This window comes from Bacillus rossius, chromosome 1 (genome assembly GCF_032445375.1).
Source record: "Bacillus rossius redtenbacheri isolate Brsri chromosome 1, Brsri_v3, whole genome shotgun sequence".
Taxonomy (NCBI): domain Eukaryota; kingdom Metazoa; phylum Arthropoda; class Insecta; order Phasmatodea; family Bacillidae; genus Bacillus; species Bacillus rossius.
Window position 1 is genome coordinate 14728244 of NC_086330.1, and position 16540 is coordinate 14744783.

A 16540-nucleotide genomic window follows, 5' to 3' on the forward strand; every position below is an offset into this window, starting at 1 on the left:
TTACATTCATAAATGGGTTTAAGTATGGGCATATAGTCATGAACTGAAAAAAGAGCAGCTGAAATTGTGAAATATGTTTGCAATTTCATCTGTAAGTGAAATGATAACTAAATCAACTTATTTTAGATATTATGGTTGTACCAACTAAGATCTTCACAAAATGATGCCATAAATTTTCTGTATCCAGTTCTGTTCTCATTTCAAGAAATGCCTGGCTTACTAGCTTGTATCTATTTACTAGCTATAATTCAGTTGTAGTATGGAGCAGGGTGACGAAGTAGTCGGACATTGAACTCGCATTCCTACGGGCCTCGGGTTCGAATCCCAGTCTTGCCGTTGTAACAATTCGTAATCATTACAGCAATTTTGGAATGGTTTATGAGTAAGTAATTAAAGTACCATGTCACTGTGTGTAAAATTTTATGTTATAGTTCGTTTTGTTTTGTTTAATGTATCAGCATGATTATAGTTGGGTCAATTTTGTCAGGTATTTCTCTATACCAGTGCTTTGATGAGAGTTTGGAAAATTACAAAGGAGACTTATTGACTTATGTGTATTAAGTAAAACTGTAACAAAATATTTATGAAAGCAAAATTTTCAAATTCAAGTAATTGCAAAAGAAAACATTATATTGAGGTAATAAATATGAAACAGGTTTTATAAATATAAGTTCTGACAATTTATTACTTTATTGTGACCTCAAATGTATAATTTTTAACAAAGTTTTGGCACCCATGAATTTGATTACAAAAAACTATGTAGGTGTTTACTAATTTTGTGGCAAATCATCTGCTAGTCTGTGGTATACCGTCCTGATTACTGTTTTCCATGGTTTTCCAAATAACTCCAGTCAACTGTGTGGATGGTTCCTACCATCGGTCATGGCAGATTCCTTTGCCAATATCCCCATTCCATATCTCTGGGCGTTCACAGCCTCTAGTCACCTCACTATCGACAAGATGTTCAGACTATGTAAAATAAATCATTTTTAAATAGATTGATATGCTAGACTTTCAATGGTTCTCAAACTTTTTGAAGTCGGGGCACATTTAAAATCCTACAAATAATTGTAGGTGCACAATGTACGAATTTCTGAGAAATTTGTTACAGTAATTAAGTCACTGTTTGGGCAAAACATTTAAGGGTCATTCAAATAACACATGATAATGATTTTTTTTTTAACAAAAAGAGCTATATATTGTTATAAAATTTTATAGCAGACTAACTTAATTTATTTTTATATCTGGACAATGGACATGTACTTCTCTGGAATACCACAGGCCGAATCACACACTTTGCGAACCACTGACCGGACGCTACCAAATAATTGTTGTATATAGTGACTAAGGGGGTGAGGAGGGATCTGTAGCAGCTCAAGATGAGGTTAATGTATTTCTTACAGGACGCAGTAAAGTTGCAGAAGTTAATGCAGACCAAAGTGCATGAGATTCTCGACCTTGAACAGGTAATGTACTTCCCCTAGCTTACTGGGTAGTAGATTGCATTACATGCGCAGAAAGTTAGTGGAATTCGATTACTTTTTGTGATCTGGTGGCAATTTTAACCGGAATATTAATGTGTGGTTCCCATTAGGATTCTGACAGTGATGGTGATTCAGATGACAGATCTCGGAAACGAAGCCGTGGAAAATTTTCTGTGACGCCTAAAGTGCTTCGCTACAAGGATGACCTCCCGCTGAAGAAACGACTCCATGCACTGGGGAAGTGTCTGTTGGAATATGTGGTAAGTTGACTGTGGTCCCATTCGGATAGCTACATACTTTCAAAGGTTTTTTTTTTTTTTTTTTTTTTTCAAATTTATTATTTACCTAATAAATGTATTTGAGTTGTTCAAATAAAGTAGTGTGAGTAAAATTAGAATATTTATTTTCAGCTTCTTACAAAGAACTTAAAATTAATCAATCAAGAATAATTTTTGTATCAATAATTTCATTTATAAGATTTAAATTGGTGTGACATTACAGTGGCTGTATAAATAATTATTACATGTACTTCTAATGGCTTGACAAGCAATTTTTAATTTTTATTTTATTCTTTTAGTTTTTGAATAATTTTTTAGTTCTACTCTTTAGTAGTTTTCATCAAATTGAGAAAAAAAATTAAGGAAATATACATTACATGTGTGGATTTAAGTGGTAAAATTGTGGTTTATATTATTTGTATTAATAATACCATCAGGGTGACTATCTGCTATGTGCAGGCTTAACTGTGTTTCTATTTTAGTAATATTTAAAAGAAAATTACTTTTACTTGCTTTTCCCAGTACTTACCATGTATGATGATATTTTTTTTATCAATCAGCATGAAGATGGTAGACAGCCAATACTCATGTTCATGGAAAAACCATCAAAGAAGCTATACCCGGACTATTTCCAAGTCATCACAGAACCTATCGACATGTTGACCATTCAAGCGAACATCAATGCTGAGAAATATAATTCAGAGGAAGAGATAATTAGTGATTTCAAGGTCAGTAATCACATCAGACATTAATGCAAAGTTGTATGTTTTTACAGTATCCAGTACAGTAAAGAACAAGTTCTGATTGCTGTGTTTTTGTAAGTTTTGGTAATTTATATTTCTGTGTGGTAATAACTTTTAAGTATAATGTTCACTGAGATGTAATTACAGTATCTACAAAGAAGGAATCTGGTTTTAAGTATTTAAAAATAAGTAAGTTCTTAAAAATCTGTTAGAAAGAATTTTTTTTTTCTATCTTTACTTTGGTTCACATGTTTGTAGTTGATGTTCAACAACTGTCGTCAGTACAACGAAGAGGGTTCGATGATTTATGAAGATGCCAACAAACTAGAACATGTGTTGATGGAAAAATTGAAGGAACTAGGACCTTTGAACGACTTAAATAAGAAAGGAAAAGGGTTTGTATATTTGAATTATCTTATGTTTATAATTGCTTCGTATTCAGTTTCTAATAAAATTAATTGAAGCATGTTTTACGGAAGTCATCTTTGTTTAGTTCTGGACAAAATTACATGGTGAATTGTGATAAAACCGAAATAGCACCAAAAAGCATCTCAAAACACAGCATATACAAGTTAATGCACCACACAGCACTGAAATACAAGTTATATCATGGAATTAGGCAGTATTTAACCAAAACTTAATTCAAATCATAAAAACAGTGATCTTTTAATGTTTTTGAAATTCAAGGAATGTCATTTCCAGACAAAAAAAGATTGTACTTAAGTGTGTGGATCAGAAAAATTAATTTAATATGTTTTATTGTGCATCTCTTACTGAATCACTTTTAAACCACAAATGCTCTGTAACTTATTTTTATTATTTGGAATGTATCTGTTTTTTGACCAATTTATTACAACTTCTTTTATCATAAAAATGTAGCTTATAAATTTTACCACTATTTGGATGGAGTGAGTTTTGAAAAAAACAGCTTTCATACAAATAAAAACAATAACACCGTAGTCTTCTGAATTAAAAACGAAACTGGACTATAAATAAAAGCATAAAATCTTGTCTCTTATTATAGCTAGTGATAGCTTGGAAGCTAGGTGCATCTTGATGGATTGAGGTTCTGCAGAGGGAGACCAAACGCATATTCGTGATGACACCAGTTTGAATACCGGTGTGGTGTCGTCTTGATTCTAATATTTCGTAGTTTCACCAAAATCATTGCAATCTAATGACGAGATGGATCTTTACAGATTACGGTGTTAATTGTTCTTATTTTTATGAAAGATAGCATATAACTGAGCAAATATGGTACTTAATTTTCCACAATACTAATTTCTCCGAAACAGTATAATACATGATACACTTTTTCAATATGACGATGTATAAAAATTATGTCCAACTTTTCAGAACAAATTTTGTTTTTAATAATATTCTAAGATCTTAATGTAAAAATGATTAAAAAGTAACAGTTGCGAGATTTAAAAAAGTAAATTTTTCCAATCTTTTTTTATTAAAATTGTGTTACAAAAGTCATGATAAAGCATGTTCATTTAATTTAATTCATTTAATTTAATATTTTAAAAAGTAGGTATTTGTCATTAGGAGTCAAGTTTTGATTGAAAATTCTGATTAGTTTCATGATTTTAATTGGATTTTGGTACTGTGTGGTGTATTAACTTAAATTTTGTTGTTATGTGGTGTATTAACATGCTGTGTGGTGTTTATCGCCATTCAATGTATAATCTGGTCCCTAGCCATATGATTCCTTCCCCACTGCTTCTGATCAATGTTGTACGTTTTGTCTATAATTCCTCAAGGCCAACAAGACATTAAACATAATAAAATGGAAATGTATTTTTATATTTATATTTCCATATATATACTAAAGCACTCATGATATCTCTAAGGTAGTTACAAAATTTTTCGTAATGTAATCTGAATTCAGCAGTACTGCTAGAAAATTTTTGCAATTAGTTCTGTTTATTCTCTTCTACTGCTGAAATTTTTTTTAGCTAGACCCTTCTTCATTGAAATACATTACATGTTACGTTCACAAGTACACCATTACAATTCCTTGCTCATTAAATTTATGTTTTTTTAAGCTTTACATAGTATTTGCTTATACGTTACACCCTAAGACACAACTAACATTGATGTACAGCATTGCAACCACATGCTATTCGCATAAAACTCTAAATGTTTGAATTAAAATAACCCATGTTCAATTGTTATTCTGAGTGAAAAATATATTTATTTTAAAAAAAGTTATGAATTTCAGTAGTCACTGCCTGATTCCAACAATACACTTTTGGTAAGTTGAAATATTGAATTACTTAGCTTAGCTGACCTACTGAATTGCATTGAGACCAACCATGTAATGAATTCATCCATTTAGTCAGAGTAATGTGCAATGAGTGTATTGTAACAAACTTTTTGAAATATGATGTTTTTTTTATGGTACATATTTCGCTGATGTTAGAATGGCTTGTGTGTGAAGAGCATGCATTGTAATACCGTCTAGAGAAAACATTTTCTGAGGAATGTGTCAAAAAAAATTTTTGCGAGATTATTTTAATTTTATATGTCACTCATGGTTCATTGACTTACTGTGTATTTCATGTTGGCATTCGTCATTGATCCACCTGATGTTTTTAAGTCAGCAATCACTTGTGTCAGATCATTGACAGCTTACTTTATAATTTCTGAAGGTGATAAATGCCCAATAATGCAATGCATTATTTTCCAGTCCTGTGAAGGTTCGCAAGAGCACAAGTGCTCAGGCCCAAAAACTGAAGACGCTATATGACACCATTAAAGATTACAAAGATCCCAAAGGCAGGCAACTCAGTCTCATCTTCCAGAAACTTCCGTCAAAGATTGTGAGTATAAAGAATGTTACCCAAGAATGTTTCCTGTGCTGGGTCGTTTAGGATATCTTTCTAACATCCTGTTGTTCATGTGTGCAAACCATTAATTTTTTTATCCGATACATACCAAATCTCGAAACTGCTCCGACATTTTTAACGGCCTAACGTGTTGAATATTTTAAACGAATATTAGTTTCACAAACTTTTGTTGATTTTTATGCAGTAAATGATATGGAATTAACTTCTCATGTGGGTTTTAGCCATTTAAAAGTTTTAAATTACACATCCCAACATTATTGCGGTAGCAGCCAATTTATGGTAATTATTATCAACCAAAATTCTGTAGGGTTTTGGTGCCTTTATTCACCCTTTTCATATTAAATCTTTAAATTATTTCTTGTATTGTACCCTTTTCTATAATTGTACCTACTGTGAGGAAACTACTGTGTGTTAGAATAGTTGTTTTTAGTACAATAATTAGATGGAAGTACAGTAATTGGAGTATTTTAATAGTTTTTCTAAGATTTTAATTTTGTTGTAAGATTTTTAAAAATATGCTATAATTATTTAGAACTTAAAAAATCAAAATGTACCTATAATTTAAATACTAAAACATCAGTTTTTTTATAATTAAAATTAACTTGCTAAAATGAAAGTGACTTATTAATACTTTTCCTTAATTCAAGGGACGAGGAGGCCTAATTTTTTGTAGCGTTAATTTTTTTTTTTCGTCCAGTACAAAATGTGGAGCTGTAAAGTTTACTTTCAGTTATTTATTTTCAGGAGTATCCTGATTACTACGAGGTAATCAAAAGACCCATTGACTTGGAAAGAATTTCTCAGAAACTGAAGACTTCTCAGTACGAGACACTGGATGATATAGTGTCTGATTTTGTGCTGATGTTTGATAATGCCTGCAAATACAACGAGCCAGATTCCCAAATATACAAGGTAATTCTCGTCCATCTTTCTAGCTCTCTCTCACACTAATTTTAATTAGTATAAACAATAAATTACTGTTTTATTTTTAGTTTTTACAACTGAGGTTGTCAGTGTTATTGTTTTTATTTTTATAAAACCTGTTTTGTGTTACTCAGCCAATATAAGAGTAAAACTTATGAGCTGCATTGTTACAATTTTTTTTTTTGTTGTAAAAAATTGTTTATAGTCAAAACAATATAAAATAAATTAACGAGCATTTATGGTTTAAAAGCGATTCAATAAGAGAAGTACGATAAAACAAATTAAATTGATTTTTGTGATTCATGTACTTTGGTACAATTTTTTGTCCGGGAATAACAACACTCCTTGAATTTCAAACATAAAAAGATTACTATTTTTTATTAAGTTTTGATTAAATGCTACTTAATTCCAAGATAGAACTTGCATATCGGTGCTATAAAGTGTGCTGTGTTTTGACATGGATTTCGGTGCTATTTTGATTTTATCGCACTTCACAGCATAATCTTGTCCCTAGCAATGAATATTTGCGTTCCCTGGACGCAATTTACGACAAACTTTGGAACCAATTTTACCAAGCCACTCGCCCTAGGAAAAAGGCTTTAGATTCAAGTTAAGTGCTGTATCCGTTGGGGTTCTTCAGAGTATTCAAAAAAGTTGATTTAGAATTTTAAAAAAAGGGGGGGGGGGGGGGGGGTGTTCTGTAAAGTCGGTAACGGACGATAATTTTACGCGATAACGTCATAAGAAAACATTGATGAAAAATTGCATACTTTTTAATTTTCAAATATTATTTACAGTTTTTGCAAATTTTATTTAAATAATTTGTTCAAATATAATCACGAACAATTAATTTAAAAAAGACCGCCTTAACCTGTTTGATATTATATAGAAGATTTTCCTCGCACGGTGTTTGGCCCGGTTCTTGCATGCTCGGCTCAGGTGGAACGTGACAATTTTTCGTGCGTGCAGCCGGCGTTCGTCGATTCATAAGACGTCATCACGTCAAAAAGAAAAAATATTTGCGGAAGCCTGGTGTCTGCGCGCGCGGCTGAAGGCGAGAGACCGGGCGGGGGACGGCGGCGTGTGTCGCAGGACGCGCTGATGCTGCAGAGGGTGGCGCTGCAGACCAAGCTGCAGCTGCGGGAGGACGAGGAGTCAGTCCCGGACGTGACGGCCGCCGTGCAGGAGCTGCTCACCTCGCTGTTCATCGCCATCTACAACCACCAGGACGAGGAGGGCCGCTGCTTCTCCGACTCCATGGCGGAGCTGCCCGAGCACGACGAGGTGGACGGCCAGAAGTGAGCACCCGCCCCGTCCCGCGTCGCACCGCCAGGGGAGGGCAGCCGGGGCCTCCACAAACGGAGGGCCCCCACAAGCGGAGGGCCCCCACAACAGAGACTTGGCAAAAAAAATATCTTTCAAATTCCGACAAGTAAACACTAGTAAACATATTTTCCTTTTGATATTCTTTTTTTCGCTGTTTTACCTTTACCTACAGTACTTTGTACATACATGATTATATTATTGTTAAATATATTAACAGAAATATTTCACTAACACCAAAATTTAATTTCATATAATTCTTGTCTCCGATTATATTTATGTATGTTTTTACTTGATTTCACAATAAATTATTTATTGGAAAACTCGACTGAAAAAAAATTGTTCATTTTATTTGGGAAATAATTTGGGGCCAGGGGCCTCCGCTCCTCTGTTGCCCCGAGGCCTCCAGACCTCTAAATCCGGCCATGAAAACAATAGTTGAGATAAAATTTATTCAACACAAAAATTGCGTGGTGTTAGACTCATTTAATAGGATTAATTTCAATTTTTTTTTTTCCCCCTTAAATTATTTATGGCTGGAATGCTTACTTTAGATGCTACCTATCTTCGAAATCCTTCGTTCCCGACCTTCATGTACCTACACCATATCTTATTACATCGCCAAACAACTAAATAGTTGAGATAAAATTTATTCGACCCAAAAATTGCGTAGTGTTAGGCTCATTTACTTGTATTAATTTCAATTTCTTTTTTTTTTTGCCATTAAATTAGTTATAGCTGAAATGCTTCCTAAAGAAGCTACCTATCTTCGAAATCCTTCTTCCCCATTTAATTTCTTCACCACCAAGTTATGACTTAAGTTCGAGACACCTAGTTTCCAAATTTAGTCCTGGAGTTTGAAAAACATGTTCTTTACTTACTCTCTACCCTCATCAACTCCAGAAACGTTCTTCGAGACCTAGGATTTGGATTCGTGGTACAAACTCAAGATTTTGATTCGGGAAAAGAAAAAAAAGGATTTTATCCGTTCATCAGTACTGTCGGTAATGTCTTCGGGTTCTTTTGTTTTTTCGGCAGAGTTCGGGCGTTATCCTTGGACCTGATCAAACGCCGGCTGGACAGGGGCTTGTACCGCCGGCTTGACACCTTCCAAGAGGACGTGTTCGCGTGTCTGGAGCGAGCCAGGCGCCTGTCGAGAACAGACTCCCAGGTGTTCGAGGACTCCATCGAGCTTCAGTCCTGCTTCATCAGGCAGAGGTACAGTGTGAGGATCCCCGCCGAGACGTTTCTCAAATAAATTAATTAAATTTGGGCTTGTTGAAAAGTAAAACTTCTTTGAAGGGTAAGTAAAAAAAAAGATTGGGTTTTTTGTGTGTTAAATTAATAACTTTATCTAACAAAAAATTTTTTTTGAAGTTATACCTACTTCTAATGCGACTTCCAACAAGGTTGCTTTAAACGTTTAACGCTACCGTGGAGAATAACGCTACCATGGAGAATTATTTGCATGCAATTAAAAACTATTTTTTAATGATGCCAAAGATGTATAACCTAAGTACACGCACCCATTTTTTTCTCGCATCCCTACTTTTCGAACTTTTAGCAATCGATTGTTTAGATCGTTTCGTGCACTAATTGTGTGATCCATGGATGAGGACGAATGGCGTGTTATAATGTACTATGATTCTATGAATCGTTGACACAATGTTTGTTTACGTTTTATACTTGTAAACGATTCTTGAAAGTGATAAAAATTAATTGTAATGCACATTTATATTAAAGAACCCCTGCGCAAAATCAGTAACTATCCTGTAAAAAATTTTCCCGATAACCGGAAGAGAATGGTCGTTGTATTGAAAGGTAGGATACATTTTTAACGTTAGAGTGAAATATTTTTGCATTGTTCTTATTGGTGTTTTTTGAGCGGGAATTTAAAATCATACGTTGAACTAAAAGACACGTTATTCTGGAGTACGTTGTAACGGGAATTTCACTGTACTACTCAAGTTGTTTGGTGTCGGTGGGCCAGGGACGAGCTGTGTCGCGGGGGAGACCTGCTGCACTCGCCCGCCCTCAACTACACGCTGCTGGACATGGCGGAGGCCGTGGAGGCCACCCGCCAGCACAAGCTGCTGGAGGAGCAGCCCGAGGAGGAGGCGGAGACCCGCAGCTCCGACGACTCGCTCAAAGTGAGCCCGGCCAGCCCGCCGCCTGCACGCTCCCTCGCCGTTAGTTGCCACGCTTGCTCGCTCTCTCACCTGCTCTACCTGTTCACCCGGCTGTTTGTCCCCGCTTTCGGAGAGGGCAGTTTGTTTAATTCTAATTTAACTGTTATTTGCAAAAAAAAAAAAAACACAGTGTAAACACATTTTCAGAAATATCACCAAAAAAAATTAGTAAACAAAACATAAAAAAAAAATTTGTTGTCTGTAAAGTCGGTTTACGGATGATAGTTTAACGTGACGTCATAACAAAACATTGATGAAATGATTGCATACTTTAATGAATAAAATTGAATCATTTTTATTTTAATGATAAAAGAAAAAATACTTGAAATTATACTAGTAATCAGATTTTTAAAATGCAAGAATAATTAACCTTTATTGTCGAAATTTTTGTTGTAATAAGCAATGAAAACCACATTAACTTTTCACTTCACTTTATAAACAGTCGAGTGGAAGAGATAGATGCGGCGCAAGCGTACAATGAGTGTAACGGGACACAGCATAACGGGACAATGTGCGTAACGGGACTCTTTTTCGTGCGTGCAGCCGGCGTTAATTGATTTATTAGATGTCACGTCAAAAATACAACTACTATAACAACAGTAATCATAATAATAATGTCATTACCAATGGACCAGTTTGACCATCTTTTCCAAAAAAATAAAAATTCAGCTGTGCATTTCAGCCTGCGACACGATGGAAAATTGAAAAAAAATATTTCTAATCTGGAACTCTGCTGCATTTGCCGTACACCGTAGATGTGTCAAACGGGACGGTTTTAAATCTTTGCGTTCGCCGCCATCGCCATGTTGTGATTCCAGCATAACTCATTAGTCGTTACTTGTCAGAAAGTCTTTGGCCCTTGTTAGCATTTTAGTGATATTTATATCGCTCGTAAATACAGTCAAACCTCTTTGAAACGACCCGTCTTGGTTCCCAGGAATAGGGTCGTAATAGAGGGGGGGTCGTAATAGATGTTTTCCGAAATTTTCAGTTCATTTTAAAAATTGGATTACTAGTATAATTTCAAGTATTTATTCTTTTATTTTAAAAATAAAAATGATTCCATTTTATTCATAAAAGTATGCAATCATTTCATCAATTTTTTGTTATGACGTCACGTTAAACCATCGTCCGTAAACCGAATTTACAGACAACCAATTTTTTTTTTCTTAAGTAGTTCATGTGGTTTAATGATTTATGCACATTAATTCCTAATGTTCAAACCCACCTTTTACGGCTCTTTGTGGAAAAATATTTGACCGTAAATGTTATTTGGTGTTGAAATTTATGCACCCTTGATTAAACTTGCCTTAACACTCGGATGAACACGGTAGCTTACACCTTGCTTGCCATGTTGTTGTTCTACCGTTTCCAGTCTTGTGTGTTGTTCTGCTGTTTGTGTGCTGTCCGTCCGTGAAACTGTCAGTGTCGTGTTATGTTCTGAAATGCCTTTTAGAACAAAATAATTGATTTATATTTGAAAAGGTTGGGTAAATATTTTTAAAGAACATTTTTTTTAAAAAATATCACTAATATCAGTAATAATGTGCAGTATTTTAGTGAGTTTATTATAATTTGTTTTAGTGTATTTTACATTTATCCAAGACATTAATAACATGATGAAAAATTGTTACTGCACTTTAGTTGTTTCGAGACTATAGAAATTATAACTGTTACTTTTTAAATAAGTTTTCATTGCATTCAATGCTTGTTTGTGTGTAGACAGTGTTTAAGATAGTAGTGCTAGATAGCAGCTATCCCGTTAGCTGGTTAGCACTCTACCAGAACGGTAGAATTGATTTATTTTGCATGTGTTTGATTCATTGAGTGCTGATGGTCAGATGTGAGGTTGAAATTTATCATTTTTTTTTCATTATACAGCATGTCCATAAAAGAATGTCCCAGTTTCAGTGGTATATTATAACAGTTAATATTATACTATTTACTACAATTCATACACTAAATAGAAGGTAAACTAACCTAGTTTTTCTTACAAATGTTCAATATGTGCACCTTTAGTTATATGGCACACATCCAACCTAAAGTCTAATTCGTCCCACACTTTGGTTATCATGTTCGGAGTAATGGAAGCAATAGCCTCTTCGATTCTGTTTCTCAACTCTGGCAAATCATTAGTTAGCGGCGAAATGTAAGCACAATATTTTATAAAGCCCCAAAGGAAAGAGATTGCATGACTTTATGTCAGGTTAACGTGGAGGCCAGCAAGAAAGAGCTTTTGTCATCTCGACCACTACGACCAATCAACTCTCGTACAATTAAACTTTAAATTAAACGCACATTGAATTGAAATTACAGATTCACTCTTAGCAAATTGCTGAACACAAAACACTTTATGCTCTGGAGTTGCCATTTTGCGTAGGTGGCGCTGCAAGCAAGAAAACAACAAATCAGTACTCGCTAATGATCTTATCTAAAACTGTTTTGAGTTACTCTTAAACACTTTACAATGCTTACAGTTCATACTATTAAAATTTATAACTGGATCATTCTATTTATTTTGGTTAGTACGTTTTACCTATTTTTATATTTAATCTGATATTGAAAACTTATTTTTACTTAACTTTTCCAGTTCTGGTTTATCTGGAAAAACTAATTTAACCAGTATGTTGGACAAAGCTAATTATCTAATTAGCTAAAAATAATTTATTTCATTTTAATATAATATTAAAAAAATTTCAGACAGCCATAATAATGTTCTTTTTTTTTTTAGTTTATTTGTTCTTATTATGCAAAACAAAAAAAAATTATTGCAATTTTTTAATTTACTTTATGTGAATTGATGTTTTGGCAAGTAAATATTTACTTGCAATTGTGGTTTTTTTTTTTTTTTTTTTTTTTTTTTTTTTTTGGTAATATTTCTTTTATCCACCTGAATGAAGACTGACCTTAATTGCAAGCCAACCTCTGCGTTTTGATATCCCTGTTTTGTGTAGTTGTGTTTTAATCATTTCAAATCACCTCACTGTTAACGAGATGTTAAACTCTATAGAAAAAAAATTAAATTATGTTTGTAGTGCAGTCAACATTGCATGACAACATTCATTAGGTAAATGGAAATATTCAAAATAAACTAATCAAAATGATGATTCAGAAAAAATTTACTCACCCAAATTTAGCTGATTGGCAAATATATTTAGATTAATTTTTTTGTTGTTTTTAAATTTTATAGTTTCAAAATTAATTCTAAATATATGTTAGATAACACTGGCATAAGAGTCGCTATATTGCTGTACCTTAAATAGAAATACTGAAATTTCATACAGACTCACCAATTTTAATAAACTTGAAGTTCCAAAACTTTACAATAAAATAATGTTTTTAAAAATTTTAAGAAATGAGTATTTAATTTAATTTGTATTTAATCGCATAATGTCCGCACCAGACAAAGCAACCTTGGCCACCCCTGAAAGGCACAGTAACGGGATGGAAAATTACAGATGCTGTCAACAATGCTTTGACCTTAAGTTGTTCATTTCTCCGGAGCGGTCGCTTTGACCTTGAGTTGTTCATTTCCCCGGAGCGGTCGCTGAGAGGGTTTGTAGCGTGGTGAAACCGTCCGGACTCAGAAACTCGCACTCCACTGCGCAGCTGCCTGTGCCGTCACGCGAGTTGCAAGGGGATGGGCTATATATAGCACAAGCCAGTACACGTCAACTCACACTACGTCACAAAGTAGGGGAGGTAGCAGGTAGCGGAGAAGTGGTGGGGGTACATGTGCACGGTTTTTTTGTACACACAGTGGGCAAGGGACAGGGAGGGAGGCTTGCCGGCGCCGGCTAATGCAGACATTAGACATCTGCCCCGTGCCGTAAGTGGCCATCTCAATGAAAGATTAAAAAAATATCTTTTCATGCAAAGCGTTTATTTTGTGTAGGCTGGCTGCTGCTTCTGAATGTAAGAGCGCACACGCGAGTGAGAGAAGAAAAAAAAATGAGTGGCGTCTTCCACTAATCGACGGCACCCAATTATCTCGACACCTGTCACATTTCTCACGTCCGCTGTGGAGGGTCGCCAGTCACCAGCGCTTTACTACTAAACTAATTATGAGAGAACAATTTTTTTTACTCTACACAAAACGTAAAATTTTGAGGAAAAAAATTTTTTTTCTCACTTCACCTCATAATGTCCGCACCCCATTTTTTTTTGTCAAAAATGTAGCCAAATTACTGCGGACATTATGCGAGTAAATACTGTATTTTTCAAGCAACCTTACTTGCAGCTTATCGTATAATATCCTTTTAATACTTTTTCATTAAACTGTTAACGTCACTGTGTTTGTCCATTGTTTGTTCTGACTTAAGTGGTTTGTGGTTCTATCTTGTATTTTTATTGTTATTGTTGTGTCTGTTGTGCACATCCGTGCAAACTCATTTTGTGTGTTGGTGTGCATATTGCAATGTATAAAATAGACTGAAAAGTTATTTTAAGTTGGTGATGTTTGAGCTGGTGCGGACGTGTGCTGAGATAGTGATTGATGTGGTGTGGACGGCGGCTGCCCGGCAGGAGAGCGGGGCCAGCGCCGGCGGGGACTCGATGAGCTTCAACCAGCAAGTGTACCGCGTCGGGGACTTCGTGTACGTCGAGCCCAAGGAGCGCGGCATGGAGAGCAGCATCATCCACATCGAGCGGCTGTGGACCAACCAAGAGGGCCAGCAGATGATGTACGGCAACGTGCTGTTCCGCCCGAACGAGACCTACCACGTCACCACGCGGAAGTTCCTCGAGAAGGTGGGGTGGGGTTGACGCTTCATGCCCTTCAGTTCATAAATCTGCTGCTGTTTGAACTGAAGGTAGTATATTTTTAAATAATATTTAGTTTCATACATTTGTCATGTAGAACAAATGCAATTAGATAAAAGAAAAATGTTTGATAACAACAGTTCAGACATTAAAAGAGATGTTCACAAAAGAAAACTCACAACACCACAAAAATATTATTATGTCATGAATTGGTAGCATTGGCTTCGTACCTCATATATTTTATTTATTTAAGCTATTTATTTCTAATTATTAATATTTTCCCCAAATTAATAGAAAAGTTATTTTGAAAACTACCTAATTATGCAAAATTTTCAAAGGATATTTATATCCCCCCTCAACAATTATGCACTTGAAAAGTCTACAACTAGAATAATTTTTCATAAAGGTTTTAAGTACATACAGGTAATGAGTTCAAATGTGTGAAGTACAGGAAAGCACCAGTACAACGAACTTCAGTTAAACGAACACTTCACTTAACCGAACTCATTGTTTGGTCCCGCCAAAAACGTATATAATAACCTTGAATTTTATTTCATCTTAACGAATTTTACGACGGTCCGTTTCTTCCTGAAACAAAAATATTCACTTGAACGAACAACCTTGAGGCAAATTTTGAAAAAAATTACCATCCAAAAACTTGTACTTTATTTTTAATTTTCTTATTCAAACGTAACAGCGTGTACGTAAACAAAAACAATAACGGAACTAGTATGTGTGCGCATGTACTGTCGACATGAGTAGATTAATTCTCGTGTTTTGAAATAATAATGGGATGGTATTACGTCCGTTGTACGATACAAATAGTACATATTCTCGGACTTTTCGTTTGTTGGCTACTTACATCACGATAATTTTTGTACGGTACTTTGGCTAACCTGTGCTGTTTTAATTTATTTCTTGAAATTCATTTTTTTCACCATATTGTTTTTGTCGTGTCTACAGACGTGAAATTTTTTTCCTTTTTTCAATAGTGTTGTGTTCTTCAGTGCCGGTTGTGGGAAGCCTACAACTCACGTAGTTTCGGTTCCCTGCAAGAATTTCCGAAGATTTCCGAAGTTTTGCGTTTCGGTATTAACGCCACTTCAGCCGCTAAATCAATGAAAACAAGCATGTTGTGACTAACCTAACCCAACCCTTCGATTTTTTTAATTTAAATTTTTCAGTGAAATCCAAAGTTGCACGAACGTGGTAGGAAACCGAAACTACGTGAGTTGTAGGCTACCGGCCGGTTGTAGAAATGAAGCGTGTATCTGGGGGATAAAAAAAAGAACGCAATTCTTCAAAACTTTCGACCTAAGACCTAACTATTCAAAAGAATGGCCATGCTTGTCTTCAAATGTTTTGGAACACCACGCGTTTTGTAATGTATGCACGTTTGACTTTTCAATTGCACATGGTGGAAGGGATGACTGTAGAGGGCACATTGAATTAAAGAAACAGGCGGAACATTTTATAGTCATGACGAGCAATAAATCCATATCGTAGTTTTTTCGCTACATCTGAAAAAACGAAAGTAACGAACGCAGAGTTATTGTTTACAAGTTCTTTTGTTTGTCTTCTGTTGTTTGTTTATTAGACAGTTCTTATCCAACCAGGATAAAAGAAGCAAATAAAAATATAATTGTTCAAAAGTATAACTTTGAATACTTTGAATTGAAGGTTGAAAATTTCCTGTAAAATTAATGACATTTCTTACATATTCAGATGATTGTATTGTTCAAATAGTTTTTTTCTTCGATTCATTAATTTTCATTGTATTCATATACATAGGCCTTCATTTTTAATTTTTTTTGCATATTATTGTCCTTTGTTTTCTCTTGTGTGTGTCATAATTCCTCAGGAAAAATTTATTGTGCATGATTTACGCGTACTTTTTTAATATAATTGTCATTACTGATGGGTGTGATTTGAGGTTGGCAGCTCTGCCTACAATGTGTCTCCTGACCATAGACAAAGCATCAG

General features: G+C 34.8%; 1 protein-coding gene across 29 annotated transcripts in view; it reads left to right on the top strand.

The window, feature by feature from the left end:
• The window catches only part of LOC134532555 (protein polybromo-1), a 100503-nt gene that overhangs the window by 31032 nt on the left and 52931 nt on the right, over nt 1–16540 (top strand). For 20 of the 29 annotated variants that reach the window (XM_063369174.1, XM_063369217.1, XM_063369156.1 and 17 more), the window contains 10 exons: nt 1404–1466; nt 1595–1744; nt 2323–2490; nt 2764–2900; nt 5201–5333; nt 6105–6272; nt 7377–7582; nt 8646–8825; nt 9598–9796; nt 14321–14545. In XM_063369174.1, coding sequence (XP_063225244.1) covers nt 1404–1466; nt 1595–1744; nt 2323–2490; nt 2764–2900; nt 5201–5333; nt 6105–6272; nt 7377–7582; nt 8646–8825; nt 9598–9796; nt 14321–14545 — 1629 coding nt within the window. The remainder of the gene's footprint in view (nt 1–1403; nt 1467–1594; nt 1745–2322; nt 2491–2763; nt 2901–5200; nt 5334–6104; nt 6273–7376; nt 7583–8645; nt 8826–9597; nt 9797–14320; nt 14546–16540) is intronic. The other 9 variants (XM_063369128.1, XM_063369164.1, XM_063369284.1 and 6 more) reach the window with 2 other exon arrangements.